This window comes from Oncorhynchus clarkii, chromosome 18 (assembly GCF_045791955.1).
Source record: "Oncorhynchus clarkii lewisi isolate Uvic-CL-2024 chromosome 18, UVic_Ocla_1.0, whole genome shotgun sequence".
In the NCBI taxonomy this organism is placed as follows: Eukaryota; Metazoa; Chordata; class Actinopteri; order Salmoniformes; family Salmonidae; genus Oncorhynchus; species Oncorhynchus clarkii.
In genome coordinates this window covers 63,872,730-63,886,507 of record NC_092164.1, presented here as the reverse complement: position 1 = coordinate 63,886,507, position 13,778 = coordinate 63,872,730, and the positions used below count along the sequence as shown (strand labels likewise).

The 13,778-nt window shown below is 42.6% G+C and overlaps 1 protein-coding gene across 1 annotated transcript; it reads right to left on the bottom strand.

Annotated features, from left to right (window-relative positions):
- Positions 1–738: 738 nt before the first annotated feature.
- LOC139372762 (cyclin-dependent kinase 5 activator 1-like) lies at positions 739–3,663 on the bottom strand. The gene has a single exon (XM_071112563.1). The coding sequence runs from the start codon at positions 3,560–3,562 to the stop codon at positions 2,576–2,578; it is 987 nt and encodes a 328-aa protein (XP_070968664.1). The 5' UTR covers positions 3,563–3,663; the 3' UTR covers positions 739–2,575.
- Between the last annotated feature and the right edge of the window lie 10,115 nt (positions 3,664–13,778).

Sequence of the window (13,778 nt, the reverse complement as noted above, 5' to 3'; positions counted from 1 at the left end):
CTGTTCCTCCAGCTCATTGAGACTCAAGAGGTGAGAGTGGGGTCATCAAGGACATGCGAGCTAAAAGGTCATTCAAGTAAAATCAGGTGAGTCTTCCGTAACATAGAAGGGTTTGTGTTGAAAACACAACATAAGACATCAACCCCATTGATGACACATGTCAAATTCTAATTGTGTCTTAGGGGGAACAGTTCCCCCCCTGTTGTAATATGGATGGCTCATAGTAGGATAAAGTAGGGTCTTGGATTAGAGGTCGACCGATTAATCGGAATGGACGATTAATTAGGGCCAATTTCAAGTTTTCATAACAATCGGTAATCGGCATTTTTGGACACCATTCATGTCTGATTACATTGCATTCTACGAGGAGACTGCGTGGCAGGCTGACTACCTTTTATGGGAGTGCAGCAAGGAGCCAAGGTAAGTTGCTAGCATTAAACGTATCTTATAAAAACAATACATCTTCACATAATCACTCGTTAACTACACATGGTTGATGATGATTACTAGTTTATCTAGCTTGTCCTGCGTTGCATATAATTGATGCGGTGCCTGTTAATTTATCATTGAATCACAGCCTACTTCGCCAAACTGGTGATTTAACAAGCGCATTCACAGAAAAAGCACCATCGTTGCACCAATGTACCTAACCATAAACATCAACGCCTTTCTTACAGTCAATACACAAGTATATCTTTTTAAACCTGCATATTTAGTTAATATTGCCTGCTAACATTAATTTATTTTAACTAGGGAAATTGTGTCACTTCTCTTGCATTCTGTGCAACAGAGTCAGGGTATATGCAGCAGTTTGGGCCGCCTGACTCGTTGCGAACTGTGTGAAGGCTTTCTTCCTAACAAAGACAGCCAACTTCGCCAAACGGGGGATGGTTTAACAAAAGCGCATTTGAGAAAAAAACACAATCGTTGCACAAATGTACCTAACCATAAACATCCATGCCTTTCTTAAAATCAATACACAGAAGTACTGCATATTTCGTTAAAAGAAATCCAGGTTAGCAGGCAATATTAAACTAGGGAAATTGTGTCACTTCTCTTGTGTTCATTGCACACAGAGTCAGGGTATATGCAACAGTTTGGGCCGACTGGCTCGTTGCGAACTAATTTGCTAGAATTTTACGTAATTATGACATAACATTGAATGTTGTGCAATGTAACAGGAATATTCAGACTTAGGGATGCCACCCGTTAGATAAAATACGGAACGGTTCCGTATTTCACTGAAATAATAAACGTTTTGTTTTCGAAATGATAGTTTCAAGATTTGACTATATTAATGACCTAAGGCTCGTATTTTTGTGTGTTATTATGTTATAATTAAGTATATGATTTGATATTTGATAGAGCAGTCTGCCTGAGCGGTGGTAGGCAGCAGCAGGCTCTTAAGCATTCCTTCAAACAGCACTTTTGTGCGCTTGCCAGCAGCTCTTGGCTGTGCTTCAAGCATTGCGCTGTTTATGACTTCAAACCTATCAACTCCCGAGATTAGGCTGGTGTAACCGATGTGAAATGGCTAGCTAGTTAGCGGGGTGCGCACTGATAGCGTTTAAATCGGTGACGTCACGCGCTCTGAGACCTTGAAGTAGTTGTTCGCCTTGCTCTGCAAGGGCCACAGCTTTTGTGGAGCGATGGGTAACGATGCTTCGAGGGTGACTGTTTGTTTGATGTGTTCCTGGTTCGAGCCCAGGTAGGGGCGAGGAGAGGGACGGAAGCTATACTGTTAACTGGCAATACTAAAGTGCCTATAAGAACATCCATTAGTCAAAGGTTAATGAAATATAAATGGTATAGAGAGAAATAGTCCTATAATTCCTATAATAACTACAACCTAAAACTTCTTACCTGGGAATGTTGAAGACTCGTGTTAAAAGGAACCACCATATGTTCTCATGTTCTGAGCAAGGAACTTAAACGTTAGCTTTTTTACATGGCACATATTGTACTTTTACTTTCTCCTCCAACACTTTGTTTGTGCATTATTTAAACCAAATTGAACATGTTTCATTATTTATTTGGGGCTAAATTGATTTTATTGATGTATTATATTAAGTTAACATAAAAGTGTTCATTCAGTATTGTTGTAATTGTCATTATCACAAATAAATAAATAAATAAAAATCGTCCGATTGGCTTTTTTTGGTCCTCCAATTATCGGTATCGGCGTTGAAAAATCATAATCGGTCGACCTCTACTTGTGATATACAATAACACCTTGCAACTCAACTCTGGACCTCGAAGCCCCCTCGAATTAGGGACTGGTTTACAACCGGGACACCAGGTGGGTACAATTAATTATCAGGTAGAACAGAAAACCAGCAGGCTCCGGACCTCATAAGGTAAGATTTGAATACCAGGTGGGGGGGGTTTCATGACAAGCAGCTGATGGAATATCCAACCGTGTCAGTGACCATACAGACCGCAGTCATGATAGGCCAGTAGGTCTCTTCCCCCCTGTGTTACCTGCTTGGATGTAGGGGACAGGAGGGGGAAATGTTTGGCAGATATTGGAAGGGGGGATGGGGATTGGGGGGGTTGTACCCCTCTACCCCTCCTCTCACCGGTCCAGCACTCTGCTGTAGTCCTGTGGGCCGCAGCCCCCCTCACTCTTAAGCTCGGCAAACACGTGGGTGAAGAAGTGGGGATCGGCGTTGATGCGTAGCATCTTGGTGCTAGTGGCGTCGATGATGGCAAGGCATCGGTCCCAAAACGCCTCTTTGCCAGCCTCCACCAAGAAAGGCTTCAGTGGATAGGAGATCTCATTGCCCATGTAGGAGTAGGACAGGTAGAGGCAGGTGAGCAGCGTGGCCTGAAGCTCGTGCTCCGACGACACCAGGTCCCCATCCACCACATTTCGACACAGCATGTAGACAAACACGACGTTGGCTGGCGTCACGAAGGCCTGATCCTGCCAACCCTGGAGGAGTAGAGACCGGTCCACCGACCGCACCCACAGCACTGGGTCTGCAGGGGAGAGGTGTTTCAGCCGGTAGCAGCGGCCACACAGGAACTCACCCAGGCAGCGGAGGAGTTCACTAGTGGACGCCTGGATGATGACGCGCTTGGGGGACGAAGCGCCTGTTCCTTTATGGGGCACTCTTATGACGGAGGGTAGCTGCTGGGGCTTAATGCCCACCTCATAGCCACAGTGCCCCTGGCCAAAGCCTATCCCCAGGCCTAGTCCCGCTGGCCTGTTGTAGCTGGAGAGGTTGGCACAGGATAGAGACTTCTTGACATTATCCTGGTTGAGATGCAACACCGGGTCCTTCTGGTAAATGTTGTTGTTGTTGAGGGGGTCTCCGAGCAACCCAGAACCCCCAGAACATTTCTTAGAACCCCCTCGTTTCTTGGTGGTGGCAACCAGGCGTTTCCAGGTGAGCGCCGGGAGGAAGATTGACTGGCCCCGTTTCAGGCCGCCGGTGTGGTCTTTCTGAGTGTTGAGCGATCGGCTGCTCAGGCTCGGGTAGTGGTTGAGCGAATCGGGGCGCGTGTCGCAGTAGCTATTCTTCCTGGATGCAGGGGACAGTGACAGTACTGCACCCATGGTGATTCCGTGATCTATTATACTGGCTTTGTGAGGTCAGATTTGGACAGGGGTGAGATGGAGGCACAGTTCTCTCCTGTTTAACTCTTTAAGTTTAGTTGAATTTAGAGACAAACTTTTTCCAGTTGATGCTGACACTATTCAAATGCCCATGATGGCATTGCCATTATCTGCAAAACAAGAACGGCAAACATTTATGATGTTGAAAATAAATAAGCAAATATCCTACTTAAACTTTGAAAACATTTGTATAGTTTTATCTGAAACATTTATATTCGCTAATGTCCTGTCAAGCAGCGCTGTGTACCTATTTCCCACCAGACGGCTATTTGCACAAGCATATCAATACATACAGCGCCTTCAGACCCCACACCTCTTGACTAATCCACATTTTGTTGTGTTACAGCATGAATTCAAAATGGATTACAAATATGTTTTTTCTCTCACCCATATACACACACATAATACCCCATAATGACAAAATGAAAATAAAATACAGAAATATCTAATTTACAAGTATTCTCACCCCTATGTCAAGACATGTTAGAATCACTTTTGCATGCGATTACAGGTTTGAGTATTTCTGGGTCTCTAAGAGTTTTCATACCTGGATTGTACAATATTTGTACATTGTTATTTTTTAAGTCCTTCATGCTCTGTCAATTTGGTTGTGGCTCATTGCTAGACAGCCATGTTCAAGTCTTCCAATAGATTTTCAAGACGATTTAAGTCAACTTAGCCACTCAGAAACATTCAAAGTCATCTTGGTAAGCAACTCCAGTGTATATATGGGGTATTGTGTTTTAGGTTATTGTTCTGGTGTGTCTGAACCAGGTGTTCCTCCTAAGATTTTGCCTGCGTTTAGCTCTATTCTATTTCTTGTTATTATAGAGAACTCCCTAGTCCTTGCTGATGACAAGCATACCCATAACATGATGCAGCTACCACCATGCATTAAAATATGAAGAGTTGTACTCAGTGATGAGTTGTGTTGGATTTGAATTGTGGAGTAACTGCAACGTTGTTGATCCATTCTCAGTTTTCTCCTATCACAGCCATTAAACTCAAACTGTTTTAAAGTGGAATGAGAGCATTTGAACTACTTGGCAAATATGAAACCAACAGACAACCATAATATCAGTAAATGTATCAGAGAGTGATATCAGTAAATGTATCAAAAATATCAAATTTGCAGTTTATGCTGCAAAATCAACTTTATCAAATCAAAATCATCATATCAAATGTTATTGGTCACATACACATGGTTAGAAGGGGTTTTAAAAATAGATTCTATTTGACTCAAAATTCCATGTTGGCAGAATAGATGGATATAATTCACGAATACATTTCTTTGTAGTCCAAAAAATGTTGCTATCAGGTTGTAAATCACAGCTGCTCTGGTACAATGTTTGCTGCCTTCATTCGGGATGCAATATTTCAGTTTCAATGACTCAATATTTTGGACAAAAACGGACGAATGTAAGAAAGGTTGAGAATGTCAATTCAATCAAACTAGCAAGGGAAATGATCACAAGTCAGTCATAATGTAGCTAATAGGCTAGCGTACCTATTCTTATAGGCTAGCGTACCTATTCTTATAGGCTAGCGTACCTATTCTTATAGGCTAGCGTACCTATTCTTATAGGCTAGCGTACCTATTTATGTAGCTATTTATTTAGCAAGCTAAAAACGCGGAGCCTAACGTTAGCTAGCTACCTAGCTAGCTACGTGCTGGGAGGATGTCGTGTCATTGGAGGAGTTGGTGAGTGACCAACTTTTCCCCCTCATCATAGCCGCGGGAAGGAGGGGTTCTGAGGGTGCTGCTGCTGCCAACCCCTCAAAAATAATTGTAAACAAATATGTATATAAAAAACATTTTCTCACAAAAGGAGTGCACGGGGCCTTTATTGGTCCTGCAATAGTGGACCAATACAGCCGTCAAATCACTCTCATCTGAGTGTGCCAGAGAGTGCAGAATAACTGCTCAATTTACAATCGTGCAAGATCCGCTGACTATGACCGGTGTCAGTAAACGTTGACATAAAAATGTCATTGTTAGTCACTAACGCTCTAGATAACATGTAAACAGCCTAACCAGCTCTGCTAGTGAGAGTAAAATGGTCAGAGGGAGGTGTTCTCATTTGTGTCTGGAAGAAGATGGCAAGCTAGCCAACTTTAGCCAGTTAGCTTGGGTGCTAGACTGCTGTTGTGAGCCCATCCCTACTCCTCGGGCACGAGGCAATTTACGAACGCACCCTTAGTTGTCAATCAAATGTATTTGGCATCAATAAAATGGGAGGGCAGGTAGACAAGTTCCCATTCAGTTGTTAAAATGTGGGTGGGTTGGGAAATGCATGCATTGGCAGGCAGGCTACAGAAGGACAAGCAGGCCCCAACGTTTATCAGAGCAATTCTGATGGCCAACTAGCTGAACAAGTTTAAGAGGGTGTGTCTAATGTTTTCTCGTTAGATTTGAGCCTATCTCACTCTGGCATTAGTTGTTGATCTTACTGTTGTTGATGTGCATAACATAGGGAGCGATAGCCTAATTTTTCACTGTTGTTTGATCAATGGGACTGTTAAGTTCCTTAATGTAATAGGACTCCCATTGTATTTACATATTTGCAGAAATCCATTCAGGTGCATTTTGTGTCTTTTTGGCAAATGGCTTATTTGCATAAAGACCTACTGTAGCTCTGATTGGCTATGGCGCACCGGTCTGCATAGACTCTGGTCCTGGACGAGACAGCTGTTTTTTAGGTTTTATTTACTGCAGAGTGTCTATTCATTTTCTTTTAAATGTCGTACTGTACATCACTCCCAAACATTACCATATCTTAGTGTCTTAGCTTGTCAGACTTCTTTTTTGTGTGTGTCATATTCTTCCTTAGACATATGAACAGATTTTAATAACATTTCAAGTTGCTAAAATGCTGTCAGGTCCACTTTAAAGTCGCCACTGGCCTCATGGTGAATTCCCTGAACGGTTTCTTTGAGAGGCATTGGAAAACCTCCCTCCCTGTGGTTTCATATGTGTTTGGAATTCACTGCTTGACTGAGGGACCGTACAGATAATTGTATGGCTCCTGAGTGGTGCAGGGGTCTAAGGCACTGCATCTCAGAGCTAGAGACATCACTACAGACCCTGGTTTGATTCCAGGCTGTATCACAACCGGCCGTGATTGGGAGTCCCATTGGGCAGCGCACAATTGGCCCAGCGTTGTCCGGGTTAGGGTTTGACCGGGGTAGGCCATCATTGTAAATAAGAATTTGTTCTTAACTGACTTGCCCTAGTTAAATAAATGGTAAATAAAAAAAAATTGAAATAAAATGTGTGGGGTACAGAGATGAATGAGGTAGTCATTCAAAAATCATGTTAAACACTATTATTGCACACAGAGTGAGTCCATGCATCTTATTATGTGACTTGTTAAGCACATTTTTACTCCTGAACTTATTTAGGCTTGACATAACAAAGGGGTTGAATACATATTGACTCAAGACATTAATTTGTAAAAATGGTCGAAAAACAATTCTACTTTGACATTATGGGGTGTAGGTGACAAAAAACAAATGACAACAATGTTAAATTCAGGCAGCAAAATGTTGAAAAAGTAAAGGGGTTTGAATACTTTCTGAAGGCACTGTATCTCTGGTCCAGGGCGTTAGTGCGCGTTCTTCTACTATCCTCTACGAACCCCCTGGACGCCCGGGACCAGAGCTAGTCCAGACAATTCCCTAGTGTGAGGACGGTTCCTGATGCGCCAGTCTCCACTAAAGTCACCAGACTGACCCAAATAGAATATCCGCGCAGCTATAATTGTTGAATCAATTCAACACATTGTTGTAGCCTACTGCAGTGCGCTAAGGAAATAAATAGTCGATTTCCAAGCACAATGATATTCTAGGGCATGCTACAATGTGTCAGTGCGCACTTTAACATTTTTTTTTTTTAAGCCCATAAAAACACAAGCTCTCTGACAAAAATACAACTACACAATAAATGAAAATCCATTTGCCATTATAACAATTTTAAATAAATATCAATGAGAAATTAAATACAATTTCAAAACCCAAACAGGTCATATTTTTTCCAAAAGGCAAACAAACAAACAATGCAAACAGAAGAGATATACTCACCTAGCCTATGTATGGCTATATCATCGGATGTCCGATGGCAGTATCAACCCGTTGTCCATTATCGCCTATCTGCAGTCCGCGATTTACAGAACTGCACAACAAAGCGCAATAAATGGACAGCCTGTGGGGAGGTAACATTGACAACTGTTCACATGAGTGCCGAAATGATTGATTCAGTTCAAGAAGCGCTTCTGAGCGCTTTATTATTCTCAGGGCAGCGGCGTAGACGCCGTCCGTCTCGGCCAGGTCGGGTGCAGGTGTCCAGCGCCGCGTAATAGCTGCTGCAGACTAAATCCAAAAGGCTGTTCCGTTATAGAGTAGAAATTCTTCTGTCAGTCGAGTCTCCATCTCAAAGGGATGACAACGCAAACTTTCACTTGGATATCTGACCACACTGTCCTTTCAATGGATTCCATCCTTGTGTGCAGAAAAGCCTATCCAGAACTTTACGTAAAATACAAAGTCCTTCGAAAGCAGACAGAATACAGGGGGAAAGAGAATCTGTGTCACTCCCTCATATCGGTAACCGTACGTTTCGACTAGAAGTGGTGCCTCCGCTTGACAACTCTTCTCTTCGCTCCAAAATATTGTCCGCTATGTGGGCGTGGGTGTAGGCGTGAACCTATTCAGCTAAGTAAATACATTTAGACATTTTTAAAAATATATTAGCTAGCTGGCTAGCTACACCAGGCCACTGTGTTTCGGCTAAATAGCTAGCCAACTTGACATACTATAGCTAAGTGAAATATCATTAGCTGGTTGAATTCATATTAGCTTGTTATCTTGATGTAGGCCTATTTATCATTGTAAATTAAAAACTCATGCACCAAATGCGTTTGTAGATAACAGCAAATGAAGAGGGTGAAAGGGTGTTATACAGTTGTCGGGAAAAGGAAGTAGGTTTACTAGTTAGATAGGGCAGGTTGTGGGAGGACATTATGAAAATATGCTCCCGTTTTAGTCCCTAGAGGGGAAAACTATGAAGACAGACAGAGAGATAATAGTCAGGGCTGTGTAGTTGTAATACGATGATGCCTGTTTCTTTGTGATGTCTGTCCTCAGATATGGGTAGCTGTGAAAGCCTGTCTGCAGATGAAGAGATCCCAGTGAATGTCCCAAGAGACTGCTGGCACATTCTTGGATGTACTTATGTTAGTTAGCAATTGTTGTTACCCAACATACAATGGAGGTATGTTGGGTGTGCAGGCTTCTCTTCCCACCCTGCACTAACACATTTGATTCAACGTATCAATCCTAATGAGTTGATAATAATGTGTATTATTGCTGGGCTGGAATAGAAGTCTGCTCAACCAGTAGATCAGGGAGTGGAGCAAGTTTGGCCACTTCTGGTATGGACTTTTTTTGGATCACCCGTTGTTCACCTACTTATTAAGATGTCTAACATTTACAAACAAGTTAGATTTATTTGTACATTTTGAAATTATATTTTGATTAATTCTATGTCCTAAACTCACACATCATTTGCATATTGATGAAATAGCTATATGTTCTCAAAATTAAAAGGATACCAATAGATAATGTATATGAGGCTAATCATAAGCCAGATTTTCTACATCATTTTTCTGACGTGAAATTGTTCAGTGCAAATCTGAACCTTGTACTCTAGGTACATTCCAGTACATGGCAATAAGGAATATTATTTGGCTTGTGGAGTGGTGTAATTCTACCTTGTTTATTTGCCAAGAATGCTTTTAGGATACTGAGACAAAATCGGGTCAATAAGCATTTACTACTATAGCTCATAGTAACGCATTGAATAACACATTCATAAATGTCTGAAAAGACAGTCAAAAAATATATGGTAAGGAACAAGGTTTTGAAGTGTCTGTCCTATATCTAGGAGATATAAGAAAGCGCAATAATTATATATACAGTATATATATAATATATACTGTATATAAATTATACATATATATATTTAGTACCAGTCAAAGTTTGGACACACCTACTAATTCAAGGGTTTTCCTTTATTTTTACTATTTTCTACATTGTAGAATAACAGTGACGACATCAAAACTATGAAATAACACATATGGAATCATGTAGTAACCAAAAAGTGTTAAACAACTCCAAATAGGTTTAGTATTTGAGATTCTTCAAAGTAGCCACCCTTTGCCTTGATGACAGCTTTGCGCACGCTTGGAATTCTCTCAACCAGCTTCAAATGGAATGCTTTTCAAATGGTCTTGAAGGAGTTCCCACATATGTGACCGACCGTCTTGATTCAGTCTTATGTAGCAAAATTTAAAATTGTGTTTTTTACATTAGATATTAGCAGAGACACAGAACTGCGCTGAATACAACAAATGTGCCCCTAACCGACAATACAGTTTTTTAAAAATACGGATAAGAATAAGAAATTAAAGGAACAAGTAATTAAAGAGCAGCAGTAAAATAATAATAGCCTCTTGGACCTAGACTTGGCGCTCCGGTACCGCTTGCCGTGCGGTAGCAGAGAGAACAGTCTATGACTAGGGTGGCTGGAGTCTTTGACAATTTTTCGGGCCTTCCTCTGACACCATCATTGCATTTGAGAAACAATGGGAAAGTAATTCTGCTTTGATAATTGATATACACTACCGTTCAAAAGTTTGGGGTCACTTAGAAATTGCCTTGTCTTTGGAAGAAAAGCAAAAATAAATTGTCCATTAAAATAACACAAAGAAACACTCAAAGTTCTTGAATTTGTCTGGATTAACTGACCTTCATGTCTTAATAAAGTAATGATAGACTGTCGTTTCTCTTTGCTATTTGAGCTGTTCTTGCCCTAATATGGACTTGGTCTTTTACCAAATAGGGCTGTGTCTGTATACCATCCCTACCTTGTCACAACACAACTGATTGGCTCAAACGCATTACGAAGGAAAGAAATTCCACAAATTAACAAGCCACACCTGTTAATTGAAATGCATTCCAGGTGACTACCTCATGAAGCTGGTTGAGAGAATTCCAAGCGTGTGCAAAGCTGTTATCAAGGCAAAGGGTGGCTACTTTGAAGAATCTCAAATATAAAATATATTTGTTTCACACTTCTTTGGTTACTACATGATTCCATATGTGTTATTTAAATGACTTCTAAATACGAGGTTCTCCGGTATTCACCAAGGTTCTCATCTCTCGTTTCATGATGGGCATGGACAAATGTAGCCTACATCATGGAGGGGGTTTTACGCACATCCAAAGCATGGCTACAATAATGTAGGCCTGCCTACAATACATAGATAACAAGGGAATGTCAGCTCACTGTTTTGCTCCTCTCCAACTTGATCTTTTAACAAAGCTTCAGTGATTTAAGATTTTTTCCTAAGTGGTCTCACGAGCCAAACCCTTTATCGACCGCCTTGAGTAGCCCAGGGGAGAGTGAGGTAAGTTGTCACACGGGTAAGTTGTCAAACTGTTCATACCTCCAACACTAGAGGCGCTCTCTCAAAAATCAAATAGCTACTTTGTGCGACTACATGTTCTATGGTCAACTTCCTGTTCACATGTCACTCTAGAGAGAGAGGTGACTAGAGGTCACTCTAATCTGAGGTGAGCACAAGGTTCTTATCTTTCCCCTTCAAAAGCAAAAAATTGTCACTTTACATTTTATGCAATAAAAAATTGTTAGGTAGGAATGTTTAAAATTATAAAATTTTGCACTGAGTAGAGGAGACATTTAATGTGTCTTTTTAATACTTTAGCTGCAGTCCTATCTTGAGCTAACCGTTTAGCCAACATTAGCACACATGTCAGTTTGGGGCATGTTGTCTCAATGACTTTGGGGCAAGTCTTCACCTGGTGACAACTTGCCCCAGTATACATAGACACAGAACAAAAAACATTGTGTAATCAGCTCTGACAATAGTATTACATGTTACTGTAAATGGATCATTATATACGTATAGTTTAGAGCAGCAGACATATCCCTGGACTACACAAGACAGGCTCTGGCATGTGGGGCGGCAGGGTAGCCTAGTGGTTAGAGCGTTGGACTAGTAACCGAAAGGTTGCAAGTTCAAACCCTCGAGCTGACAAGGTCTGTCGTTCTGCCCCTGAACAAGGCAGTTAACCCACTGTTCCTAGGCCGTCATTGAAGACTTGTCTTCCAGTTTGTGAGGTCAGAAGACTTGTCTTCCAGTTTGCTGTGGCTCACCAGTTGAAGTTCATCAATGTGAGCAGAAAAAGAAAAGGCCAGCTCGGAGGCTTCTTCTTACAGGCACCCAACACTGTCTCTGAGGAAGCCAGAGACAACTAGCCTTATCAGGGCAAGTAGCTTCAACAGAAAAAAATGGTCATGCTTCTTCGACATTGTAGCAGAAGTGCTATAGAGATATCAGTTTGGACCAGGAGACATACGGAATGTCGATAAACTGGGGTGACCACTACTACTTCCTTGAAACATTTTGTTGAGCATACGAAGTGCTCATAGGAGAAGATCTGTTTAATCCTTTTGGACAAAACCACGAGTCTCATCTGCCAAAGAAAATGGCATAATTATGCTGTTATTCCCACCACATTGCTCTCATCGGCTTCAACCGTTTGACAGGTATGTCTGTGGGCCACTGAAGATGCACATCAACACTGCGTGTGATGCCTGGATGAGGAACAATCCCGGGAAGACAATGTCAATTTATGACATTCCTGGGATAGTGGCAATCACCTATCCTCTGGCTGCAACCCCCTTGAACATTCAGGCTGGTTTTAGGGTGGCTGGGGTACAACCTTAGAACAGGGATGTATTTCTGTAATCAGAGTTTGCGCCATCCTACGTTACAGATCGCCCCATTCAGAACCCTACCAAGCCACAGCACCAACCCTGCCCTGCCAGGCTCCAGCACCAACCTGCCATGCCCCAGCACCAACCTGCCATGCCCCAGCAACAACCTGCCATGCCCCAGCACCAACCTGCCATGCCCCAGCAACAATTTGCCATGCCCCAGCAACAACCTGCCAGGCCCCAGCACCAACCTGCCAGGCCCCAGCACCAACCTGCCATGCCCCAGCAACAACCTGCCAGGCCCCAGCACCAACCTGCCATGCCCCAGCACCAACCTGCCATGCCCCAGCAACATTCCAGCACCAACCGGCCAGGACCCAGCACCATTCCAGCCAGGCCCCTGTACTATTCCAGCCCTGCCAGGCCCCAGCTCCATCCTGCCAGGCCCCAGCACCAACCTGCCCGGACCCAGCACCATTCCAGCCCTGCCAAGCACGAGCTCAGACACAGACCTGCCCAGTTCTTATGCTAGCACGAGCTCACCCATGTCCAGCTATGCCATTGCTGACAGCGGACTACTTACTCCAGAGGACATCCGGCCATATCCAAAATCTGGCCCCCGAAAACCAGCTTGCAAAGGAAGATAACGACGCAAAACAGCAATTCTAACTGGCACACCAGTGAAGCAGGCACTAGAAAAGGAAAATAATAAGGCACAATCTAGCAAAAGGCTGTTTTCCGAAGAATGGGAAGCGAGGGCGGAGTCCAAATTCGGATGTGCAAAGAACAAGGCAGCTAAAAAAAGAAAAATCATAGAAGAGTCATCATCAGATGAAGAGGAGTGATTCTGCCTCGTCTGTGTGGAGCCATTTTAAAACATCCCTCCAAAGGAGACTTGGGTGAAATGTGTGAGATGCAACAAATGGGCTCATGACGCTTGCACCTCAGGCCAGGCAAATTATGTGTGCCAGAACTGTGACTCTGAAGATGAGTCTGATTAGTCAGATACGTATTTACGTCGTATAGTTTGTTAAGAAACTGTTGAATTAGTGTGTTTAAACACCACGTCTTGTCACGACTTCCGCCGAAGTCGGTCCCTCTCCTTGTCGACCGCCGAACGCCGCCCGAACGTCACCGGCCTTCTAGCCACCGCCGATGCACTTTTCCATTTGTTTTGTCTTTGTCTTACACACCTGGTTTCACTCACCCAATTACCTGTTTAGTATTTAACCCTCTGTAGCCCATGTTTGTTTGTGAGTGATTGTTTGTTGTATTTGTGGTATTGTGTGCTTGGAAATTCTCTTGTATTTTGATGACTTTGAGTAAAGTTGCCTTTATTTACTCATCTCTGCTGTC